This window comes from Martes martes (genome assembly GCF_963455335.1).
Source record: "Martes martes genome assembly, chromosome: 8".
NCBI classification, from domain to species: domain Eukaryota; kingdom Metazoa; phylum Chordata; class Mammalia; order Carnivora; family Mustelidae; genus Martes; species Martes martes.
The window spans coordinates 101,029,536-101,052,923 of NC_137895.1; the positions used below are offsets into that span (position 1 = coordinate 101,029,536).

The window sequence follows — 23,388 nt, forward strand, 5'->3', positions numbered from 1 at the left end:
CTGGAGAATAACTGAATTTGGTGGGATTGGGTGGGACCCTAGGTTGACTCTCAGTTCCTGAGTGTCTGGAAATGATGGGATGAGGGAAGGTAGGGTTTGTCCTAGACATCAAGAGGCTTTATGCCAGGATACTGCTTTGGCCCAGAAAGGGATAAAGGTGTGTACAAGTTGGGGCGGGCACAGGGCAGTGTGGGTAGCCTGCTTCACCCTTGTGGCTCTGGGTGTTAGAATAGACTGACAGCCTGTGGAGGTGGGGGAGGTTTGAATATGAATATTATGGGATGCCTGGCTGGAAAGGCATAGGGGTGGTGGCTGGAGGTGAAGCATTATGGGATGTGACTCTGCGTTGTGCTGGGAGTATTATAGTATGTCTGGTGGACCACGGACTGCTTGACATTATTATGGGATATCAGGGGGTGGGGTGGAAGAGTAGAACTATGGGATATCTTTCCAGGGTTAGAGGAAAGGAGATTAGATGTCCATCTGTAGGGTGACAGTAGGACTGCCGATCATTATGGGATATCTCTCTGACAGAGGAGAAGGTTATTATGGGCTGTGGAGTTAGAATGGATGTATGAAGGCTGAGGGTGGTGTTCTGAGGATCTAGACCCTAGCCTGCTGGGGCTGAGGGCAGCTCAGGCTAGGGGGGTGCTTATTATGGGATGTGAGTATAGAAAGTGGGAAACTGATTATTACGGGATGTGTGTGGGAGGAGGCCGAAGTGTCCGTTGTTGTAATGTGGGGGGGGAGGGGGGGAGTTTCTGACTATTATGGGATATCTAACTGGGGGTGGATGAAGAGTGGTTATTATGGGATGTCTGTGGGGGATGGGGATGAGTATTATGGGCTGTGAGGCTGAAGTGCTGGGAGGGGTGCTTATTATGGGATGGCCATGGGGAAGGAGAGGTGACGAATTATTATGGGATGTTAGCATTAGGGCCAAGAGTGAAGAAGTTGGCAAAGGATGACTATTATGGGATGTCTGAGGTGGGGAAAGGGTTAGTTGCAAAAGGTCTGCAATATTATGAGATGTCAACAGCCTTGGCATATAGGTGTATGGAGTGTGTGTGTGTGGGGGGGTGGTGGTAGGGTGTCCGTGTGTATTATGGGATGGCCAGGAGGTGGGTGGTTGCCCGGGTGACACGCGCGCGCGCGCTCGAAGGGGGCGTGGCCAATGGTTGCCTGAGCGACGAGGGGGCGGGGGTTGCCCGGGAGACCTAGGGAGGAGGGTGGCGGTAGTGGAGGGGGGGTTGGAGTTGGTTGAGGTTATTATGGGCTGTCCGTGGGGGGGCGGGGCCTGTGCGGTGGGATTTCCCGGCCGGTGTTTCGGGCCCTTTAAGAGGCGACGCCGGAGCCGGAGCCATTTTCCCCCCTTCGGCCGCGGCGAGGAGGAGCCGGAGCGGGAGTGACACCGGGCCGGACCCAGCGCGACCTGCGGCGGCTCCCGGGTGAGGAGAGCGCGGGGTTCCCAAAGAGACGCCCCTCTCAGCCCGACCAGCCCCCAAGCTCATCCCTCCACCCACCCCTTCCTCAGACGTCCCGGACTCGCGGACCGCCCCCTGCCCAGAGGAGCCGACCCTTCCTTTCCTTTGCCTGCAGGGCGCCCTGCCCCCCCACCCCCGCCCTAAGCCGGCCCGAGTCTTGCCCTCCGCGACTCCCACCTCGGGCTTGGTCTCCCACAATGCCCGGCGTCCGCCCCCTCGCCCTTTGCTCACTTGCCCCCCGGGACACGTGGCCCGGCCCCCTGCCCGGTGGGCGCTCCCTCGTTCCCCGGGTCCCAACCTCCAGCCCCCTGGAGCGCGCAAGCCTCCACGCCCCCTCGGCCCCGCAGCTCCTCCGGAGAACCTGAGTTGTCCCAGAGGACAGCCTTTGGAGAGCTGCCCTGTCTGGGGACTGGCCCCTCCCCAGGCGCAGGGAGGCGCCCCCCCACCCCCAAGTGACCTTGTGTCCCCGAGCGCCTCGCCGCCTGCCGCCTCCCCCGGCCCCCCCGCGCCGCGGCCACTCGGACCCCCTTCCCCCCCGCGTCACACCCTGCTCGGTCCAGCCTGGTTTCTCCCACTCCCCACGCCTGCACCAGCCTGCCCTCGGGGGCGTCGCTCCCGCTCATCTGGGGGGCTCCGGTTGGGGAGCCGGCTTCCGGGCTGCCCTCGAGGAGTGTGGAACTAAGTTCAGCCTGAGTGGTTCGGGTGCCCTGCTAGGGTGGCTGGGGTGGGGGGGCCGCTGGTGGTGGTGGGCGGAAAGAGCGGGTGGGTGTGGGGGAGGGGGACAGTGCGCGTCACTGACTGTTCTCTCTCTCTTTCCCCCCTCCCCCGCACAGTGACTCGGGCCAGTGTAGAGGGCCCCAGGCCGCAGGCAGGAGCAGCTGGGCCGATTCCCTGGCCGGGAGCGGAAGGGGATGGCGTCGGGCCTGGGCTCCCCGTCCCCCTGCTCGGCGGGCAGCGAGGAGGAAGATATGGATGCACTTTTGAACAACAGCCTGCCCCCACCCCACCCAGGTAACATCTTCCCCAAGGGCCCACGGCAGGAAAGAGGCATTTGGGCCCTCCCTAGCGACTCTGGTGAGGCAGGGTTGAGTTTCTCTCGATGTGTGCAGAGTCTGAGGTGGAGGGCATCCGAAGGGAGTGGTTCCCTTCTGCGGAGCTCTTGTGGGAGGGGGTGGAAGCCATGTGCCTCCTGGGCTCTGGGACCTAGATGCAAGCTTGCTGCACTGTCTTCAGGAATGCTATGCAGTTCCCGGTTGAGGGAGCTCTCTGGGCTGGCGGACCTTACCTTGTGCGGGTCCATGGAGAAACGCAGGTGGCTGGGACCCCTGGAGGGGGGGTGGGAGGGGGTGTGTGTTGAGGATTGCATTTTGGAGACCAGTTGGTCATCTGTGTTAGCAGGATCCTGTGGTTGCTGCTGTGGAAAGGAGAGAGGGAGTGCTGGTTACTCTCTGTCTGATTATTTTTAGCTTCTGATCAGTTACCGGTTTTCTGTGCTGTCTCAACTGTGTGAAGTTTGAATTGCGCTCCTTAGCTGGGTTGTAGAGCGCTTTTAGCCAGGCAGAGTGCTGAAATGTTTGAAGTGGGGAAATGATGGGGGCTAGGGGTAGGATGTCATAGCCTGAAAGATATACTAGGGAGGGGCAAAAGAACAGAGGTGACACCCTGCGGACCCCCCCCCCCCCCACACACACTTTCCTATAGCAAGTGGACACAGTACAGGCTTTTTCCTAGAGGCTTCTGCCTCCATGCAAGGAGCCTAGGGTTTGGGCTGGTGGCATGAAGTGTTTGTGTAGGTGTGTTGGGGGTTGTTCTGTCTGTGTTTGGGGGTGGCTCCTTGGACTGGCCAAACCCGTATGGTTATAATCACCCTGCCTGATTGGAGTAGCCCTTGTCTCTTCTCAAATGGTGATTGATGTCATGCATCTAAGTGGCTGTCTTTCCTTTTAAAGAGCCCTTAGCTAAGTCACCTACTTGTTTCGTTGACCTTTTTTTGGCTTTTTTTATGCCATTTTTTAATCTTCTGCTTATATTTATTTTTCTTTTTTTTTTTTTTTTTTTTAATTTATTTGTCAGAGAGAGAGAGGAGCGAGAGTGAGCACAAGTAGACAGAGTGGCAGGCAGAGGCAGAGGGAGAAGCAGGCTCCCTGCCGAGCAAGGAGCCCGATGTGGGACTCGATCCCAGGACGCTGGGATCATGACCCGAGCCGAAGGCAGCCGCCTAACCAACTGAGCCACCCAGGCGTCCCTATTTATTTTTCTTTTAATTCCAGAGCTTGCTTGTCCCATTTTTGTTTCCCATCAAACATCTTTCACTTCTGCCTTCTCTCTCCTTAGCTCTAGCAGCAAGTTGAAGTGGTCTGGGAAAGATGTTTCTACATTTGGCATCTTCTAAGTTGGAAGTATTCTTTTGAAACTGAGGGCACTTAGGAGAGGGGTCTTGTTACTGAATCTTCAGCTGTTGGGATAAGAAACTTAGACTTAGTCTCATCACCATGTAGGCCAAGGTGGCAAATTTCGGTGCTGTTGCCCAAGGTGGGGGTGGGATGGTGGTATAGGTAATATGATCTGATCCTTTCTGTGAGGGGCCAGAGAAGTAGTAGTGCTATCCAGCCAATGCTGGTTCCACATCTTGGCTTCCCATTGGCCTTTTGGTCTGGGGCTGCCCCCCCCCCCCCAGTTGATTGAGAGCTGTGCAGGCTCCCAGGGTGAACTCTGCCCCAAGCTGTAGCATGACCCAGTTTTTCCGCTGCCACGCCCCATTCCTGCCCCTTTCCCAAATCTTCTTTTATGTCTCAGCCACTTTGCCCCGTGTTGTCTCAGCATATTATCTGCCTGAGAAGTTTGGGGGTCTTAGGATGGGTGTCCCCTTCACCTGCATGAGTTTGTCCTTGTGTCCAGTTTTTATGGAGGTGAGGAAGACGAGGAACCGAGAGATGGAACTGATTAGTGAGGGGGATGACATGGGGATTGCTGGGGAGAAGCCTTAAGAAAATGGTTCTTTCTGGTGAGATCCAGGCTGGTGTTCCATTCCCAAGGGAATGGGAGGGGCTTTCTTATGCCTGGCCTGATCCTGGGCTGAGTGGGGGGAGGCTGATGGTGCTTTGTCAAGCTTAATGTCTCATGTTCCCTAGTATCTGCTTTGCTCAGGAAGGGCGGAGCCAGAAGCATTTTAGGGCTAGTTCTGGGGGTCAGGGCCAAAGAGCATGCGTAAGATTGAAGGAAGCGTATTGTTGTCCAGCTCTGTCCAGGTGCTGCTCCTTTTTTCTTGGTGAAGACATCACTCCCATATATGTTGGATAGGTGGCTATTTGTAATCCGTGAGACATGGTTTAGGATTTATGGCTTGGGCTCTTGGGGAGATAGGTGGTGAGGAGGAAACTGAGTTATAGAGACTTCTTGTGGGCTCCCATTCCTCAAGGTAAATCTTTTGGATATCCAAAATTTGAGAAGGTTGCATGCTCTGACCATAGCTCCACTGAGCCTTTGTTAAATCTTAGCTCTGGTGATTGGAAAAATAATTATGATTGAGGGGAGTAACCCAGTCCCTCTTGTATTACCCTTCACGTTTGTCTTGGGTTTCCTTGCCTAGGACATTAGAGTGGCCTCTCGAGAACTGTGTTATCCCAGAATAGGTGTTAGGAGAAGTGGCATGTGGACCTGGGGCCAGGTAGTAATTTGGGAAGTCTTTGTGAGGGTAGTCTTTCCTCGGCTACCTCTCCCAACCCCACCCCCTCCCCTGCTACTTCCTGTCCTATGTTGGCAGCTGGGTGCCCTGGGCTGGCTTCTGCGGTCAGGAGCCATTTTCCCTCTCCTCAGTGGGTGAGGCACTCCCTCCTTCTCTCCACTCCCTTCTCCACTCCCCCCCTCCCTGGGCGGGGGTGGCTTAGGAAGAAGCAGAGAGAGGAGGGAGGAGGGAGGTGGTGTGAATGTGTGTTAGTTACAAAGGAAGCTGCATCCTGGTCTTCTCCTCCCCCTCTGTGCCCCTTCCCACCTATCCCTGCCCAGGAGCTCTCAGTATTACCCCAGGCTTTGTGTGTGCTCCCAGCCAGGGGAGGAGGTGGAGCCAGATGGGAGGAGGATTGGGGGGGGTGTGGAGGAGATGGTGACAGCTGGGCTGATTTGGGCCCCTGGGGAGAAGAGGCTACTGACCCAGGAGAAGCTGGGGAGGAACTGTGGAGCTGGAGATGGGGAAAGGAAATTATGTTTGGGAGTGGGTATGATACTGGGCTGACAACTGAACCTCTGGGTTGAGGATTCTGGTGGTTTTAAGCAGTGATGACCCTAAGTGGGTAGTGAAGGGTGTGGTTTCTGGGACCCCTGGACTGATACCGTTCTGGGAATGTGGTTAAGATGTATTCTGTCATTTTTGCCTTATGGGAGGACCTTTCATTTTCATCCCCTGGTTTGTAGGATATTTGGTGGACAGTTAGAGGAGGGCTAGACCTATTTTTCTTATTTGGTTCATTCTAAGCAGCTTGCTTCAGCTGCACTGGTGAACATATAGAGGGCTCCAGTGAGGGATGAGGGAAAGGAGGCAGGGGTCTGGACAGCTGCCCGAGGTGGGCCTGGTTTGGCCTGACAGGCCTATTTCGGGTATATACAGCTCTCTCTTTGTCTGTTTTTGTCCTGAGTATCAGCTTCCTTCTGTGGTGAGTATAGCAGTTCTCTTCAGTGGAATCTGGGACAAGAGGTGGGGGAATAAAGTCTAAAGCCTTTGGATTAGGCTCTGACCTTTTGCTATTGATCTTTTCTTTACCTGCCTCTCTCTGCCAAATATATGTAGAAAATGAAGAGGACCCAGAAGAGGATTTGTCAGAAGCAGAGACTCCAAAGCTCAAGAAGAAGAAAAAGCCTAAGAAACCTCGGGACCCTAAAATCCCTAAGAGCAAGCGCCAAAAAAAGGAGGTGAGTGGGTGACTGGATGTTTGGGGAATAAGAAGAAGGGAGCAGCTCTGATGAGAACGTTTGAGGGGCGTGGGGGGACATTTGTTTCTTCTTCTCCAGTGGTGGGCCAGGTCCTGGGGATGAGCCTCAGGGCTGTCCTGAGGTCAGCATGTGTGTAGCATGTGTGTGTCTGTCTCCCTCTCCCCCTTCCCTGCTCCAGCGTATGCTCTTATGCCGGCAGCTGGGGGACAGCTCTGGGGAGGGGCCGGAGTTTGTGGAGGAGGAGGAAGAGGTGGCTCTGCGCTCAGACAGTGAGGGCAGCGACTACACCCCTGGCAAGAAGAAAAAGAAGAAGCTTGGACCTAAGAAAGAAAAGAAGAGCAAATCCAAGCGGAAGGAAGAGGAGGAGGAGGATGACGATGATGATGATTCAAAGGTGCCTGGACCTCTGTCCTCTCCTCTGTGCTTGTGGTTGGCTTCCTGTCCTCTGTCTCCCAGATACTGCACTGCCCCTTAGAGTGTTCTCTCTCCCCGGTTGTAATGATTTTTTCTCCGCTCTCCTGCCCTGGTCTTGCAGGCCTTCATCTCAGCTCAGATTCCCTTTAGCAAGTATGGACACTTGGTGTCAGGTCTTTGACCTTGCTCTCTCTGCAGGAGCCTAAATCATCCGCTCAGCTCCTGGAAGACTGGGGCATGGAAGACATTGACCATGTGTTCTCAGAGGAGGATTATCGCACCCTCACCAACTACAAGGCCTTCAGCCAGTTTGTCCGGTAAATAGTGGGGGTCTTGGGTGCTGGGGAGGAGAGTGCCTGAATAATCTCTATTCACTTCTCTCTCTGTCTCATTTATTCTCAAAGATTTTCCTCTTTGTTCTTGTCCGTTTCTCCACCAGACCTCTCATTGCTGCCAAAAACCCCAAGATTGCTGTCTCCAAGATGATGATGGTTTTGGGTGCAAAGTGGCGTGAGTTCAGCACCAACAATCCCTTCAAAGGCAGTTCCGGGGCTTCTGTGGCGGCAGCAGCGGCGGCAGCGGTGGCTGTGGTGGAGAGCATGGTGACGGCCACCGAAGTTGCACCACCTCCTCCACCTGTGGAGGTGCCGATCCGCAAGGCCAAGACCAAGGAGGGCAAAGGTGAAATGAGACCCACTGTGAGGTGGGATGGTGTGGGCACGGGATACCAAAGACGGAAGAAGCATGAGGACGCTGTTCTGTCAGCCTAAAGATAGAGTGTGAGGTAGAAATGAACCTTGGATTTAGGAGGAAAATTTTGGGAAGCTGGACATGGGGAAATGCGCTTAGGTAGAGAATATTTTATTAATCTTCTCCATCTGCTGTCTTGTGTTTGGATTACCTGATCTTAAGTGTGCTCTCTGACTTTAGGTCCCAATGCTCGGAGGAAGCCCAAGGGCAGCCCTCGTGTACCTGATGCCAAGAAGCCTAAACCCAAGAAAGTAGCTCCCCTGAAAATCAAGCTGGGAGGTTTTGGTTCTAAGCGTAAGAGATCCTCGGTGAGAGCCCAGCCCATCCTGTTTTGGTGAGGGTGCCCAATCTGGTGCAGTGTTACTCTACGTCCAGGTCTGGCCTTCACGGTAGGCAAGTAAGAGTGGGGACTCTTGGCCCCAGAACACAGTGACTAGGCTTCTTACTTGACCGTCCTTGCTGGGATTCTAGCACCCCTAGTAAGAGTGATCCCTTCTCTAGTAAATTCTCCTTCCCCTTGGCTTTAACCTCTAACCTTCTTTCTTTTCATTCTGCCAGAGTGAGGATGATGACTTAGATGTGGAGTCTGACTTCGATGATGCCAGCATCAATAGCTATTCTGTTTCTGATGGTTCTACCAGCCGCAGTAGCCGCAGCCGCAAGAAACTCCGAACCACTAAAAAGAAAAAGAAAGGTGTGTTTCTCTTTTGGGTCTGTGTGTGATGGGGTGGGGTGGGGATGACTGGGGAAGAATCTCCCTAAGGAGATCGGGGTTGGGTTTATTTTAGAGGGGGTGGGGGGAGGTAGTTTTTTTCTAATAACTGGGCTTTCCCTCTTCCTTGCCCAGGCGAGGAGGAGGTGACTGCTGTGGATGGTTATGAGACAGACCACCAGGACTATTGCGAGGTGTGCCAGCAAGGCGGTGAGATCATCCTGTGTGATACCTGTCCCCGAGCCTACCACATGGTCTGCCTGGATCCAGATATGGAGAAGGCTCCCGAGGGCAAGTGGAGCTGTCCACATTGCGTGAGTACCTGGCCATTGTGGCCCTTTGGAACCCTTAAGAGGAAGGGTGGGGTGACAGAGATCCTTTGGGCCTGGGTGGTGGTACTGGTGTGGACTTTGGGAAGCATTCAAAGAAATGATGGGTGTGGTTCCGACTTGGGTGGGTGGGGGGAGGTAATAATCTGACTCTGTGGTCCTTTACTGCAGGAGAAGGAAGGCATCCAGTGGGAGGCTAAAGAGGACAATTCAGAGGGTGAGGAGATCCTGGAAGAGGTTGGAGGAGACCCTGAAGAGGAGGATGACCACCATATGGAATTCTGTCGTGTCTGTAAAGATGGTGGGGAGCTGCTCTGCTGTGACACCTGTCCTTCATCCTACCACATCCACTGCCTGAACCCCCCACTTCCAGAGATTCCTAATGGTGAATGGCTCTGTCCCCGTTGTACGGTGAGTGACTGACCCTAGCCAAGGTGGGAGGTAGCTTTGCCTGGGAAAATGTAGGATTAGCTTTGAACAGAGGAGTTGATGCTTTGCTCTCTCTCTCTTTTTTTTTTTTTCCAAGATTTTATTTATTTATTTGAGAGAGAGAGAGAGCATAAGAGGAGAGAGGTCAGCGGGAGAAGCAGACTCTCTGTTGAGCAGAGAGTCTGATGTAGGACTCAATGCCGGGACTCCAGGATCATGACCTGAGCTGAAGGCAGTTGCTTAACCAACTGAGCCACCCAGGCGCCCTTTGCCATCTCTTTTAAGGGGTGTTCTTAAAGCTGTGTTTCTCCAGCCTAGACCATACATTCTGTCTTGGCACCCAGATTTGGGGTCTTGGTATTTTAGAATGGTTAATAGGATTACTTAATTGCTTTTCAGTTGCTTACGAAAGGAATTCTGGTGCCCTAGGTCTGGGGGTTTTCTCTGCTTTCCTTGCTCTGGGTTATTGTTGAAGTCTCGCTATTGGCTCTGTTAAACACAGGAGTGATGGGGCGCCTGGGTGGCTCAGTGGGTTAAAGCCTTTGCCTTCGGCTCAGGTCATGATCCCGGGGTCCTGGGATCAAGCCTCACGTCGGGTTCTCTGCTCGGGGAGCCTGCTTCCTCCTCTCTCTGCCTGCTTCTCTACCTACTTGTGATCTCTGTCTGTCAAATGAATCAATAAAATCTTTAAAAACAAAATAAAACAAGAAAACAAACAAACAAAAAAACACACCAAAAAAACCCATAGTAGTGATAGTGTCACTCAAATTCTAGATGAAGTCCAGAAGTGGAGATGGAATTCTATTATTCTTTACATAGAATGGTTCTTCTTAAAACGAGAATTCAAGAATTATTATTTATTTTAGACAGAGGGAGAGGAAGAGAGCACAAGCAGGGTGGGTGGATGCAGAGAGGGAGAGGATTTCAAGCAGACTCCACACTGAGCCCCAGTGGGAGGCTTGATCCCATGACCCCAAGTTTATGATCTGAGCTGCACCCAAGAGTTGGACTCCTAGCTGACTAAGCTACCCAGGCACCTCTTGAAATAAGATGTAAATAATCCTTTGATAAGGCTGAGGCTATGGGCTGTTACATTTCCTCTCCTTGGTAATGATTTGATGTTGCATCCTCTTTTTCTCTCAGTGTCCAGCGCTTAAGGGCAAAGTTCAGAAGATTCTAATCTGGAAATGGGGGCAACCACCATCTCCCACACCAGTGCCTCGGCCTCCAGATGCTGATCCCAATACTCCTTCTCCCAAGCCCCTGGAGGGGAGGCCAGAGCGGCAGTTCTTTGTGAAATGGCAAGGCATGTCTTACTGGCACTGCTCCTGGGTGTCTGAACTGCAGGTAAACCTGGGATAGGCTGGAGATCTGGGGACTGCAGTGAAGAGGGTCATGAGAAACAGCCTTGTGGCTGGAAGGAGCGGATGCCACTCCATGGTGGCTGATGTCTCTTTCTGTTTGCAGTTGGAGCTGCACTGTCAAGTGATGTTCCGAAACTATCAGCGGAAGAATGATATGGACGAACCACCTTCCGGGGACTTTGGTGGTGATGAAGAAAAGAGCCGGAAGCGTAAGAACAAAGACCCTAAATTTGCAGAGATGGAGGAACGCTTCTATCGCTATGGCATAAAACCTGAGTGGATGATGATCCACCGAATTCTCAACCACAGGTACCAATGGAACAGGGTCAGACTGGTGGTGGTCTTGGGCGAACTGGAGGTAGGCAACATAGCCATTGGGAGACTGCTGCTGAAGGGAGTAGGCAAATGGATGTCACTGGTGATTTAAACTTGGAAGGGACATGTCAGTATATTATTATTAACTGACTGAATCCTGGTATTTGAGCCACAGGAGAAGACTATAGATGAGATGTAATTTTAGGTCCAAAGACTAGTGTGGTATAGAGACTCTGAATACATGTGGCATCTGGCCTTCCTAGAAGTCTAGTTTGGAACATCTATTATTGGCACTTTTTGAGAGTGAGGTGTCATCTTCTGGCTCTGAGGGTTTTTTTCTCCTTGACTTTGCAGTGTGGACAAGAAGGGCCATGTCCACTACTTGATCAAGTGGCGGGACTTGCCCTACGATCAGGCATCCTGGGAGAGCGAGGATGTGGAGATACAGGACTATGATCTGTTCAAGCAGAGCTACTGGAACCACAGGTGGGCGGCTTTGCTGAGGTGGGGAGTTGGTTCTTATGGAGAAGGGCCTTAGGCATCTGTGTGATGTCTGTCTTCTTTCAGGGAGTTAATGAGGGGTGAGGAAGGACGACCAGGCAAGAAGCTCAAGAAGGTGAAGCTGAGGAAGTTGGAGAGGCCTCCTGAAACTCCTACAGTGGATGTGAGTTGGGGCAGAAGAGGGAGAGGACGGTTTGTTGGGTGGGACGGTACATCTTGTGTACCGCAATCTACGGCTGGTACTCCTGGCGATGCCCTGCCAGCAGTAACTTCAGAGCTAGGTGCTTCCCTACTTCTCTACATCTCATTTTCTCTTTGCATCATCAGAAAAATGAAAACATAGGCAGTGGTATTTTCTATGATTGAGAAAGTGTTACCTAGGGATGCGTCATGTAACTAAGCTTTTATGAAACTTGTATTGGAACCTGGGTCTGCCACATCTTTTTTTTTTTTTAAAGATTTATTTATTTGACAGGCAGTGAGAGAGGAGACACAAGCAGGGGGAGTGGAAGAGGGAGAAGTAGTTTCCTCATGGATCAGTGAGCCTGATGCAGGCTTGATCCCAGGACCTTGGGACCAAGACTCGAGCAGAAGGCAGACGCTCAATGACTTGAGGCCACCCAGGGTGGCCCATCTTCTGACTCTTAATTCATGGCTCAGTTCTTCTGGGGTTTATTTGTGTAATATAACATAAAGACTGTTAAGGTTAAAAAATAACTCTAGGGGCGTGGGGGTAGCTCAGTCGGTTAAGTGTCTGCCTTTGGCTCAGGGTCATGATCCCAGGGACCTGGGATCCAGTCCCGTGTCGGGTTCCCTGCTCAGCAGGGGAGTCTGCTTCTCCTCCTCCCTCTGCATTTCCCCCCATTTGTGGCTTCTGGCTCTCTCTGTCTCTCTGTTAAATAAAATTTGAAATCTTTAAAAAACAAAAATCTGACCTTAGGGGAAGCATAGGATTGTTGACCTGGTGGATCCTGATCAGCAGAATTACTGTCTTGTCAGGGAGGCTATGACGTGGTCTTTCAGCAGAAATCTGTAGGCCCAAGATCTCAGTCTTTCTGATGGGTTAGTTGCCTTGCTTCCTAGAGGATCCTAAATCAGAGTTACCCGTAGCCATTGAAGATCTGTTTCCCCACAATTCTTTATGGCTCTTGAGGATCTAATGAGGATGTGTGAGGAGCAAGCATCCACTATCTTAAGGAAGGAAGAGAGCTCCTTGGCAGCTCTTGACTTCCTTCGTTTCATCCTTCAGCCGACAGTGAAGTATGAGCGGCAGCCGGAGTACCTGGACGCTACGGGTGGAACCCTACACCCCTATCAGATGGAGGGCTTGAACTGGTTGCGCTTCTCCTGGGCTCAAGGCACCGATACTATCTTGGCTGATGAGATGGGCCTTGGGAAGACTGTCCAGACAGCAGTCTTCCTCTATTCTCTCTACAAGGAGGTAGGAAAGCTGGAGCGGTTCGTTGTTTTGTGGGTGGGTATTTCGTGTTTGTGGGTTTTTCATACTCCTGAGGAAAGAGAAAAAGGAAGGAAAAATTGATCTCAGAACTTGAACATGTTGAGTGACAGTGAGATAGACACATGGTACACAGAGATAGATTGAGGGGATGGAGCCCTGGGTAGAATCAGTGGTGGATGCATAGAGCCTCAGGCTTGGAGGAACAAATACCCAGTTGAGATAAGCAGAGTTGTGAGTGGAATTAGCACAGAAAGACTTGCAGGAAGGGGTCGGGTTTTAGACTCTGTAAAGGTGGATGTGTCGTGGGAAGGAGCAGGCAGAGTGTTTTCATATGTGGACAGAGGTGAGGGTAGGAGCAGCAGCACACATGCCAGTCCTCAGCTGGTCTTAGCGGCAGTGGTAGAGATGGGTGCCAGGCTAGTAGTGTGTTGGGGTCCTCAGTCCTTATCCTGCCACTTCTTTCTCCAAGGGTCATTCCAAGGGCCCCTTTCTAGTGAGTGCCCCTCTTTCTACCATCATCAACTGGGAGCGGGAGTTTGAAATGTGGGCTCCAGATATGTATGTGGTGACCTACGTGGGTGACAAAGACAGCCGAGCCATCATCCGAGAGAATGAGTTCTCCTTTGAAGACAACGCCATTCGTGGTGGCAAGAAAGCATCTCGCATGAAGGTATCTCAGTGGGTGGGAGACCGCTCTAGAGGGAGTTGTTGCTGCCGGCTTAGTCTGCTTCCTTTGGACTCCTATCCCTGGGGCAAGCCAGGAGGAGAACACCTGGGAGGAGGGAAAACCCCGTAAGTCCCTTGGGTTAGCCTGCACTAGAGGGGGCAAACATTAGTGACCAAGTTGTCTTCTTGTGCAGAAAGAGGCGTCTGTGAAGTTCCACGTGCTGCTGACGTCCTACGAGCTGATCACCATCGACATGGCCATCTTGGGCTCCATTGACTGGGCCTGCCTCATCGTGGACGAGGCGCACCGGCTCAAGAACAACCAGTCCAAGGTGAGCGGGGTAGTCACGGCCTCCAGCTTGAGCTTTCTACACCACCTGCTCTGGAAGGGGAGAGCCCGGGAGGGGCAGAAGGGTCAGCTGTCTCCTTCCCATCTCAATTGGTGATTCCCCTTGGTGGTCAGCCTTTAGAAGGGAGATGGAGTGGGGCGCCTGGGTGGCTCAGTGGGTTGAGGCCTCTGCCTTCGGCTCGGGTCATGATCTTAGGGTCCTGGCATCGAGCCCCGCGTCGGGCTCTCTGCTCAGCAGGGAGCCTGCTTCCTCCTCTCTCTCTGCCTGCGTCTCTGCCTACTTGTGATCTCTGTCTGTCAAATAAATAAATAAATAAATCTTTTAAAAAAAAAAAAAAAAAGAAGGGAGATGGAGGGGCACTGGGGGGCTCAGTAGTTAGGCATCTGCCTTTGGCTTAGGTCATGATCCCAGGGTCCTGGGATCCAGCCCTGCCTGGGGCTCCCTGCTCTGTGGGAAGGCTGCCTCTCCCTCTCCCTCTCCCCCTGCTTGTGTTCCCTCTGTCTCGGTCTCTCTGTCAAATAAATAAATAAAATCTTTAAAAAAAAAAAAAGGGAGATGGAGATATGTAGGCGGTGTGGGGGCTTAACCACTGGGTAGTAAAACAGCTCAGGTTTGCAAAGATCTCCCAGAGCCCTCTTTTCATTGGATCTCACCTTCTCCATCTGCTTTTCCAGTTTTTCCGGGTGTTAAATGGTTACTCGCTCCAACACAAGCTGTTGCTGACCGGGACTCCATTACAAAACAATCTGGAAGAGTTGTTTCATCTGCTCAACTTTCTAACCCCCGAGAGGTTCCAGTAAGTGCGTTTCTCCGTAATCAGCTGATAATTCTGCTTCTAATTCTTCTTGTTGCCCATTTCCTACTACCACTTTCCTTTCTCTTTCTGAAGCAATTTGGAAGGCTTCTTGGAGGAGTTTGCCGACATTGCCAAGGAGGACCAGATTAAAAAACTGCATGACATGCTGGGCCCTCATATGTTGCGGCGGCTCAAAGCCGATGTGTTCAAGAACATGCCATCCAAGACAGAATTGATTGTGCGTGTGGAGCTGAGCCCTATGCAGAAGTGAGTCAGAAGGGACAGAAGCATTGACTCCATTTTGTAAAAGTAGCAAGACACCTACTAGTCTGCAGAATGTTGTTTTTTTTTTTTTTAAGATTTTATTTATTTATTTGACAGCAAGAGAGGGAGCATAAGCATGGGGAATGGGAGAGGGAGAAGCAGGCTTCCTGCTGAGCAGAGAGCCCAATGCAGGGCTCGATCCCAGGACTCTGAAGGCAGACACGCTTAACAACTGAGCCAGCCAGGTGCCCCTGCAGAGTGTTTGTGATTCCTCCCTGTACTCTGCTTCCAGGCATCTGGTGTTGGGAGCAAGCAAGATCATACCTGATGCCATAGTGCTTAACTTAGTTAAATGCCTTACTTAACGTGACGGTGCCAGTAGTGGTGCCTGTTAGGTTGCCAGCCGTTAGGTCCCAAAGTGGGATGTGTTGGAAGGAAGATCTCAGACCTGGGGACTGTGTTAGGAGTCGTATAAAGGTTAGGTTAGGAGTCCTGTCAAGGCTCTCGAGTCTGACTTCTCTCTCCATCTTGTCCGTGTAGGAAATACTACAAATACATCCTTACTCGAAATTTTGAAGCACTCAATGCTCGGGGTGGCGGCAACCAGGTGTCTCTGCTCAACGTGGTGATGGATCTGAAGAAGTGCTGCAACCATCCGTACCTCTTCCCCGTGGCCGCGATGGTACGCTCTGCCTCCTGTCTAGCCCCTCACTGTGCCAGAAGCGCTCCCGTGTGCTTAATGCTTTTTTCTTGTCTTGCTTCTTCCCTCAGGAAGCCCCTAAAATGCCCAATGGCATGTATGATGGCAGTGCCCTAATCCGAGCATCTGGTAAATTATTGCTGCTACAGAAGATGCTCAAGAACCTCAAGGAGGGTGGGCACCGAGTTCTCATCTTCTCTCAGGTATCGTGTGGGCTGGGCCAGGAGCTTGAGGAGAAAGTAGTTGACCACCCACTGTGACACAAGGAGAGCAGTTGTCCTCTGACTTGTCCTTCGTTAAACTGTGCTCCCTTAACAGATGACCAAGATGCTGGACCTGTTGGAGGATTTTTTGGAACATGAAGGTTATAAGTATGAACGAATTGATGGTGGGATCACCGGGAACATGCGGCAAGAGGCCATTGACCGCTTCAATGGTAAACGCGGGGGAGTGGTTTCAGTCCACGCGTTCTCATTCACTCGTGTCTTTGCATGGATCACTTGTTCTCGTCAGTCTGCTTTTCTGTATGGTTCTTTAGGGTTTTTGTTAATTGTGATATGGAAGAGTAAAGCTTTTGAATGCCTTGATTCAAAGAATGTTTTGGACTATTTCTAGCAGATTTTTTTTTTCCCTTTGGAGTCTTCATTCTTTTTGCCACATGAAGAGCATTTTATTTAAGCTTCTTTGTTATTCTTGAGTCCCAGAGAGGGACCAGGACTTACCAAGCTCAGTTAGGAAATTCGTAGCAGACCTGTCTCTGTAGCTGCCACTCTTCCCCAACCTCCCCTTCCTTCTTACTTTTAATTTAATTAATTTTTTTTTTTAATTTTTTTTTTAAAGATTTATTTTATTTATTTGACAGAGAGAGATCACAAGTAAGCAGAGAGGCAGGCAAAGAGAGAGAGGGAGGGAAGCAGGCTTCCTGCTGAGCAGAGAGCCCGATATGGGACTCGATCCCAGGACCCTGAGATCATGACCTGAGCCGAAGGCAGCGGCTTAACCCACTGAGCCACCCAGGCGCCCCTAATTTAATTTAATTAATTTTTTTAAAGAAAGTTTGTTTTTCTATTAATCTCTACTCCCACTGTGGGGCTCGAACTCAGGACCCCGAGATCAAGAGTTGCACGCTCTTCGGACTGAGCTGGCCAGGCGCCCCTTTGTTTTTTATTTTAAAATAATTTTGGAGGGGCGCCTGGGTGGCTCAGTGGGTTAAAGCCTCTGCCTTCGGCTGAGGTCATGATTCCAGGGTGTGGGATGGAGCCCTGCATCGGGCTCTCTGCTCCGCAGGGAGCCTGCTTCCTCTTCTCTCTCTGCCTTCCTCTCTGCCTACTTGTGATCTCTGTCTGTCAAATAAATAAACAAAATCTTTAAAAAAAAATAATAATTTTGGACTTAAAAGTAACAAAAAACAATACAGAGTTCATATATATTCTTCACTCAGCTTCTCTTCACAATAACAGCTTACATAACCACAGTACAACTCTCAAAAGCAGGAAGTGATGACTGATGTCATACTAGTAACTAAACTGTAGACCTTAATTGAATGTCACCAGTTTTCCTCCTAATGTCCTTTTCCTATTTCAGGACCCAATACCAGATCCCCCATTGCATTTGGTTGTTGTGTCTCTTCCTATCTGTGACAGTTCTTCATTCTTTCCTTTGCTCTCATGCCGTTGATACTTGTGAGGATCACTGGTTGGTTATTCTATAGAATGTCTCTTGAGTTTGGGTTTGTCTGATGTTTTCTCCTAGCAGGTTGAGCTTATTAGACATTTTGGGCTGGGCAAGAATGCCATAAAAGCAATGCTGTGTTCTTTTCATTGCATCCTATCAGAGGGAGAACATGATGTTGATAATGTCCCATTACTGGTGACTTTAACCTTGATCACTCAGTTCAGGTGGTACCTGCTTAGTTTCTCGACAGTAAACTTACTTTTCTTTCTATTGGAATTGATACTGATAAATGTCTTTTTTTTTTTTCCAGTTAGAACTATAGTTGACACAAGAGTGTTACATTAGTATCAGCTGTGCAAGGTAGTGATTGGACATCTGTGAGTTAGGCTCCCCAGGAGTGTAGGTGCCATCTGTCATCACAATGCTGTTACAGTATCACTGACTGTATTCCCTGTGCTGTGCCTTTTGCCCCCATGACTTACCCATTCTGTAAGTAGATGAGGGAGGTATTTGAGACTATGGTCATGCACTGTTTCTCCTTAAACTTGCACATTGATTTCAGCATCCATTCGTGGACCTCGCTTACAGTAATTACTACTATGTGGTGTTTGCCTGATGTTTTGTATTTCTGACATGCCTTCTATGTTAATTATTAATTAGAATTCAGGAGACACTTCTAATGGCATTTTGGTTCCTTTCTTAGCACCGGGTGCTCAACAGTTCTGCTTCTTGCTTTCCACTCGAGCTGGGGGCCTTGGAATCAATCTGGCCACTGCCGACACAGTTATTATCTATGATTCTGACTGGAACCCCCATAATGACATCCAGGTGAGCAGAGATAGCGGCCTTCGTATACGGTAACTGACTGGTAATGTAAGTGTTCTCTGAGAGGGCTCCACGGTCTGGAATTAGTTGTTTCAGGGGAAACAATAGATTCTTTTTGTCTTTTACCTTATTGTGAGCCAGAGAGTTTGGGTTAGCTATGGTCTTATTTGGGGTAACATGATAGAGGGTGTGATCAGGGGGGCAGGGTTTTAGAGTTCGTGTGAAAGCAAGCTGCCTTGTGCTGAATTTAGCTTATTACATGGACATCGGGGCAAGAGCAGAAGCCGGAAAATATGGTTACTTCCATTTCTGAGTTTGTTTTGTGCCCAACTTCAGGCTTTTAGCAGAGCTCACCGTATTGGGCAGAATAAGAAGGTGATGATATATCGGTTTGTGACCCGTGCGTCCGTGGAGGAGCGCATCACACAGGTGGCAAAGAAGAAGATGATGCTGACGCATCTAGTGGTTCGGCCTGGGCTGGGCTCCAAGACTGGATCCATGTCCAAACAGGAGCTTGATGACATCCTCAAGTTTGGCACTGAGGAGCTATTTAAGGATGAAGCCACAGACGGAGGTGAGCTAGTCAGGAACTTGTTTTGGTCTGGGGCTTGGCTTCTTGAAAGGATATATTTGATACTTAGGGTCCAGAGACGTGGACCTAGGGTCCTGTGGGATTTGTTTTTACCACTGTAGCTGCTGAAGCTGACTCGAGGGTGTGGACCTCTGATTCTTTATAGGAGGAGACAACAAAGAGGGAGAAGATAGCAGTGTTATCCACTACGATGACAAGGCCATTGAACGACTTCTGGACCGTAATCAGGATGAGACAGAAGACACAGAACTGCAGGGCATGAATGAATATTTGAGCTCGTTCAAAGTGGCCCAGTACGTGGTGCGGGAAGAAGAGATGGGGGTGAGTATGAGTCCAAGGCAATGCTGTGCTTGGTGATTGGTCTGCAAGTTGTTACTGAGACCAGGATGGTATTTGAGACAAGAAGAAAATATATGTGCATAAGTCAGTACATTGATGAATTAATATACCTCTTCCTTTGACAATAAATAACTATCACACATGGGCAGTCACATACTCATTTTTGCCATGGCTGTCAGGAAACTCACAGTCAAATTTCACACTAAAAACATTTATCTGTATTAGTTCTTTCTTATCAGAATCTTACTTTAGCTTATGTATTCTATTAACCCTACACATAAACTTCTGGTTGCTTTCTCAGATCTCTTTGGAGAAAAGGCAAGACATGAGATACATATCTAAGCAGCCTGCTTCCCTGTACTTTTTAAAACATTAGAATTGTTTCCCCTTCTTCTCTTCCCTTCCTTTTCTGGATCTGTTTTATCAAAAATAAAAAAACCTGGGGCGCATGAGTGGCTCAGTCGTTAAGCATCTGCCCTTGGCTCAGGTCATGATTCCAGGGTCCTGGGATTGAGCCCCACATCAGGCTCCCTGCTTGGCGGGGAACCTGCTTCTCCCTCTCCCCTCCCCCTGCTTGTGTTTCCTCTTTTGCTGTTTGTCTGTCAAATAAATAAATATTTATTTAAAACAAACAAACAAATGAAACCTAAGTCTGATAAAGGTGTGGCTTCTTTTATAATTACTCCCCCACAAAGTAGAGTATAAAATTTAAAAAAAGATCACTTTCTCTTCTGGTCCCCTTTAGACCACTCAACTCAGGGTTCTTTGAATTGGCATAGATTTCTGATAGTCTTCTCCATCTTTTCTCATCCTTTCCACTCAAAACCATCTCCCTTGCTACATTTTTCTCATATATACCTGTTACCTTTGTTCTCTGGAGGTGATGCTGCCAGCCTTGGTTGTGTATAATCTGATGCTGAAAATTCTGACCTAGGTCTGTGGACGAGGGGTATTTAGTCCCAGCAGCCCTCCTGTGAGGTGCTCCGTGTTTCTGTCAGAGTGGTGGCTGGCTGCACGGGGGTGATTGGCTGGGGCAGCATATGCTGAATGTTTGGGAAGGAGGGGTCCTCCCATTGATATCCTCTGCTCTCAGCTACTCAGGTATACAAATGACCCTGTCTCTTAAGTGGCTCCAGCTGCTATTTACCTTCTTTAAATCATATTTTTTGAATAAATAGTAATTCATGATCAAGATTCAAGAGATACAAGATAATCTCTTTTCTGTCTAGTTCGCTCCCTGGAGATCACTGATGTTGTGTTTCTTGCATATTTTCCTTAACGGTAGTTTATGTGCATACATATTATATGTATGTCTGTCCATATATATGCACACATGCATGTGCTCACATGTGCACACAAACACCTTTTTCCCTTTCCCTTTTTTTTTTTTTTTTGAGAGAGTGCATGAGCCACAAGAGGGATAGAGGGAGAGGGAGAGAGAGAGAAAATCCAAAGCAGGCCCAGCATGGAGGCCGACATAGGGCTCAATCTCACAACCCTAAGATCTTGACCTGAGCCAGAATCAAGAGTTGGTTGCTTGGGTGTTTAACTGACTGAGCCACCCAGGCCCCGCTCCCTTTTCCTTTTAAACACAAAGTAGTTTGTTATACATAATGTTTTGCACCTTGCTTTTGTCCACTTATTAACTCTTAGAGATTTAGGGGTATCTGTGTGGCTCAGTCAGTTGAGCTTCTGACTCTTGATGATGTCGCCTCAGGTCATGATCTCAGGGTCATGGGATCCAGCACCCCTTCCCCCGAGGCTCTGTGTTCAGTGGGGAGTCTATTTGGTTTCTCCCTCCTTCTCTTTCTGGCCACCCCCCACCCCCCGCACACTCTCTTTCAATAAATAGATAAAATCTTTTAAAAATAAATAAGGGGTCCCTGGGTGGCTCATTGTGGTTAGGCATCTGCCTTTGGCTTGGGTCATGATCCCAGGGTTCTGGGATCGAGCCCCGTGTCGGTGCTGCCTGCTGAGTGGGGAGTTTGCTTCTCTCTCTACCTCTCCCCACTCTCCCTCTGCTGCTTCCCTCCACTCCTGCACTCTCTCTCAAATAAATAAAATCTTTAAATAAATAAATCTTGGAGATGTAGTCCAAATTGGTAAAGACCTCCCCTCTTTTCTTAAAAAATTTTTAGATTTTATTTATTTGACAGCGAGAGAGGGAACACAAGTAGGGGGAGTGGGAGAGGGAGAATCAGGCTTCCCGCTGAGCAGGGAGCCGGATTCGGGGCTCAATCCCAGAACCCTGGGATGATGACCTGAGCTGAAGGCAGATGCTTAACAACTGAGCCACCCAGGTGATCTAGATTTCATTTAAAAAAAAAAACTTATGTATTTATTTGAGGAGGAGAGAGCGTGAGAGAGAGAATGAGAGGAAGAGCACAAGCAGAGGGGTACCTGCAGAGGGAGAGGGAAAAGCAGACTCCCTCCTGAGCAAGGAGCCCAATGCAGGGCCCCGGCCAATCTCAGGACCCTGAGATTGGACCCAAGCTGAAGGCAGACACCTAACAGACTGAGCTACCCAGGTGCCCCTAAATATTTTTTTACGTAATCTCTACACCCACTGTGGGGCTCAAACTTGATAACTTAGAGATTAAGAGTTGTATGCTGTATTGACTGAGCCAGCCAGGCTCCTCTCCCTTTTCTCTTGCTGCATAATATATCTTTGTTTGGAAGTACCATAACTTATTTATTTTTTAAAATTGAGGTGTAATTCACAGAAAACATTACCTTTTTTTTTTTTTTTTTTAAAGATTTATTTATTTATTTATTTGGCAGAGAGAGAGAGGTCCCAAGTAGGCAGAGAGGCAGGCAGAGAGAGTGGGGGAAGCTGACTCCCTGCTGAGCAGAGAGCCAGATGCGGGGCTCGATCCCAGGACCCTGAGATCATGACCCACGCTGAAGGCCGAGGCTTAACCCACCGAGCCACCCAGGTGCCCCAAACATTACCGTTTTAAGTATACGATGGATTGATTCAATATTTGTATATATTGTGAAATGATCACCATGATAAGTCTGGTATCAACATCTGTCACCATGCGTACTTAACACATTTTTTTTTCTTGTAATGAGAACTTTTAGGATCTACTTTGAGCAACTTTCCAATGTGCAATACAGTGTTACTAATTGTAGTCACCATGCTGTGCATTGCATTCCCAGGACTTGTTTATAACTGGAAGTTTGTACCTTTTGACCCGCTTCACCCATTTTGGCCACTCCCACCCCCCAAAATTTATTCGTTTTGTTCCATAATGATGGACATTTAGGTTGTTTCTGCTTTTATATTGTTAGTAGTGGTTTAGTTCTGATGTAAGGGATTTGGAATCAGTTACTGGTCCTGAAATGTCTGAAAAAAATATAAGACTTCCAGAGGAACATAAACATTACTGGGATATGAGAGGATATATATGTATAATTTGTTGGTTTGTTTTTTGTGGGTTTTTTTCCTCATAGTTGGCAAACTTTTATGACGTTGTGAAGAACAGAAGAGCTTATGGCCCTTCTACTTTACGTCTTATGAAATCTTTTGCAGCATTTCAGAAGCCCTTCTGTACTGCCTTGCTATCTAATCTTTCTTTTCTACATTTTGCTGTTTCCCAACTGTATAGGTGTCAAAGGGGTTAGAAGAAAGCATACTGTCTCTTTATTCTTCTCTTGTGATAACAGCATCATCCCATGTTTTTCTTTAGTTACGTTGACTGCTAATCCATACGTAATTATGAGGAACCATGTCCTGTCAACTAAATTTATTTTTAAGTTCTTAGGTCCAAGCAGGCACACTAAGTATTTCAGAGTCCAGTCCTGAAAAGGAGCTAGCAGAATGGGAACTGTGAGGACCAGGGGTAGCTGGTGGTGCTGACTTCAGCAGCTCTGAGTCCTGGCCCTCCCTCTGTCCCAGGAGGAAGAGGAGGTAGAACGAGAAATCATAAAACAGGAAGAAAGTGTGGATCCTGACTACTGGGAGAAATTGCTGCGGCACCATTATGAGCAGCAGCAAGAAGATCTAGCCCGAAATCTGGGCAAAGGAAAAAGAATCCGTAAACAGGTCAACTACAATGATGGCTCCCAGGAGGACCGAGGTGTGTGTGGCCGGCCCCGCCCCCCACCCATGGGCCGTTCCACTAGAGCAGTGGGCCCCGCTCATCTGCCCTCTCTCCCTCCAGATTGGCAGGACGACCAGTCCGACAACCAGTCCGATTATTCAGTGGCCTCAGAGGAAGGTGATGAAGATTTTGATGAACGTTCAGAAGGTGAGAGCTGTGCCTTTCTGCTGGCTTTTTAAATATCGCTTTGTTTAACACCCTTTCCAGTGTCACTCATGCATTCTTCTCTTCTTGCAGCTCCCCGCAGGCCCAGTCGTAAGGGCCTGCGGAATGATAAAGATAAGCCATTGCCTCCTCTGTTGGCCCGTGTTGGTGGGAATATTGAAGTAAGTGTCCTTTGAGTCTAAGGAGGGGTGGGCGAGTGCTAGATATTTGGTCTTTGATGGAATAAGG

At 49.5% G+C, this 23,388-nt stretch overlaps 1 protein-coding gene across 9 annotated transcripts in view; it reads left to right on the plus strand.

Annotated features, from left to right (window-relative positions):
- Nucleotides 1-1,211: 1,211 nt before the first annotated feature.
- Nucleotides 1,212-23,388, plus strand: part of CHD4 (chromodomain helicase DNA binding protein 4) — a 31,064-nt gene continuing 8,887 nt past the window's right edge. For 2 of the 9 annotated variants that reach the window (XM_080810890.1, XM_080810891.1), the window contains exons 1-28: nucleotides 1,213-1,448; nucleotides 2,318-2,495; nucleotides 6,268-6,389; nucleotides 6,589-6,804; nucleotides 7,023-7,141; nucleotides 7,264-7,505; nucleotides 7,755-7,882; nucleotides 8,133-8,268; nucleotides 8,422-8,600; nucleotides 8,787-9,026; nucleotides 10,188-10,391; nucleotides 10,512-10,717; nucleotides 11,078-11,209; nucleotides 11,291-11,387; nucleotides 12,474-12,665; nucleotides 13,153-13,353; nucleotides 13,544-13,681; nucleotides 14,374-14,495; nucleotides 14,589-14,762; nucleotides 15,300-15,441; nucleotides 15,531-15,662; nucleotides 15,778-15,895; nucleotides 17,837-17,961; nucleotides 18,295-18,532; nucleotides 18,696-18,871; nucleotides 22,791-22,971; nucleotides 23,056-23,142; nucleotides 23,233-23,321. In XM_080810890.1, coding sequence (XP_080667016.1) covers nucleotides 2,396-2,495; nucleotides 6,268-6,389; nucleotides 6,589-6,804; nucleotides 7,023-7,141; nucleotides 7,264-7,505; nucleotides 7,755-7,882; nucleotides 8,133-8,268; nucleotides 8,422-8,600; nucleotides 8,787-9,026; nucleotides 10,188-10,391; nucleotides 10,512-10,717; nucleotides 11,078-11,209; nucleotides 11,291-11,387; nucleotides 12,474-12,665; nucleotides 13,153-13,353; nucleotides 13,544-13,681; nucleotides 14,374-14,495; nucleotides 14,589-14,762; nucleotides 15,300-15,441; nucleotides 15,531-15,662; nucleotides 15,778-15,895; nucleotides 17,837-17,961; nucleotides 18,295-18,532; nucleotides 18,696-18,871; nucleotides 22,791-22,971; nucleotides 23,056-23,142; nucleotides 23,233-23,321 — 4,236 coding nt within the window. In that variant the 5' untranslated portion in view covers nucleotides 1,213-1,448; nucleotides 2,318-2,395. Of the gene's footprint in view, nucleotides 1,449-2,064; nucleotides 2,167-2,317; nucleotides 2,496-6,267; nucleotides 6,390-6,588; nucleotides 6,805-7,022; nucleotides 7,142-7,263; nucleotides 7,506-7,754; nucleotides 7,883-8,132; nucleotides 8,269-8,421; nucleotides 8,601-8,786; nucleotides 9,027-10,187; nucleotides 10,392-10,511; nucleotides 10,718-11,077; nucleotides 11,210-11,290; nucleotides 11,388-12,473; nucleotides 12,666-13,152; nucleotides 13,354-13,543; nucleotides 13,682-14,373; nucleotides 14,496-14,588; nucleotides 14,763-15,299; nucleotides 15,442-15,530; nucleotides 15,663-15,777; nucleotides 15,896-17,836; nucleotides 17,962-18,294; nucleotides 18,533-18,695; nucleotides 18,872-22,790; nucleotides 23,143-23,232; nucleotides 23,322-23,388 lie in introns of those variants that run through there. The other 7 variants (XM_080810892.1, XM_080810893.1, XM_080810894.1 and 4 more) reach the window with 6 other exon arrangements.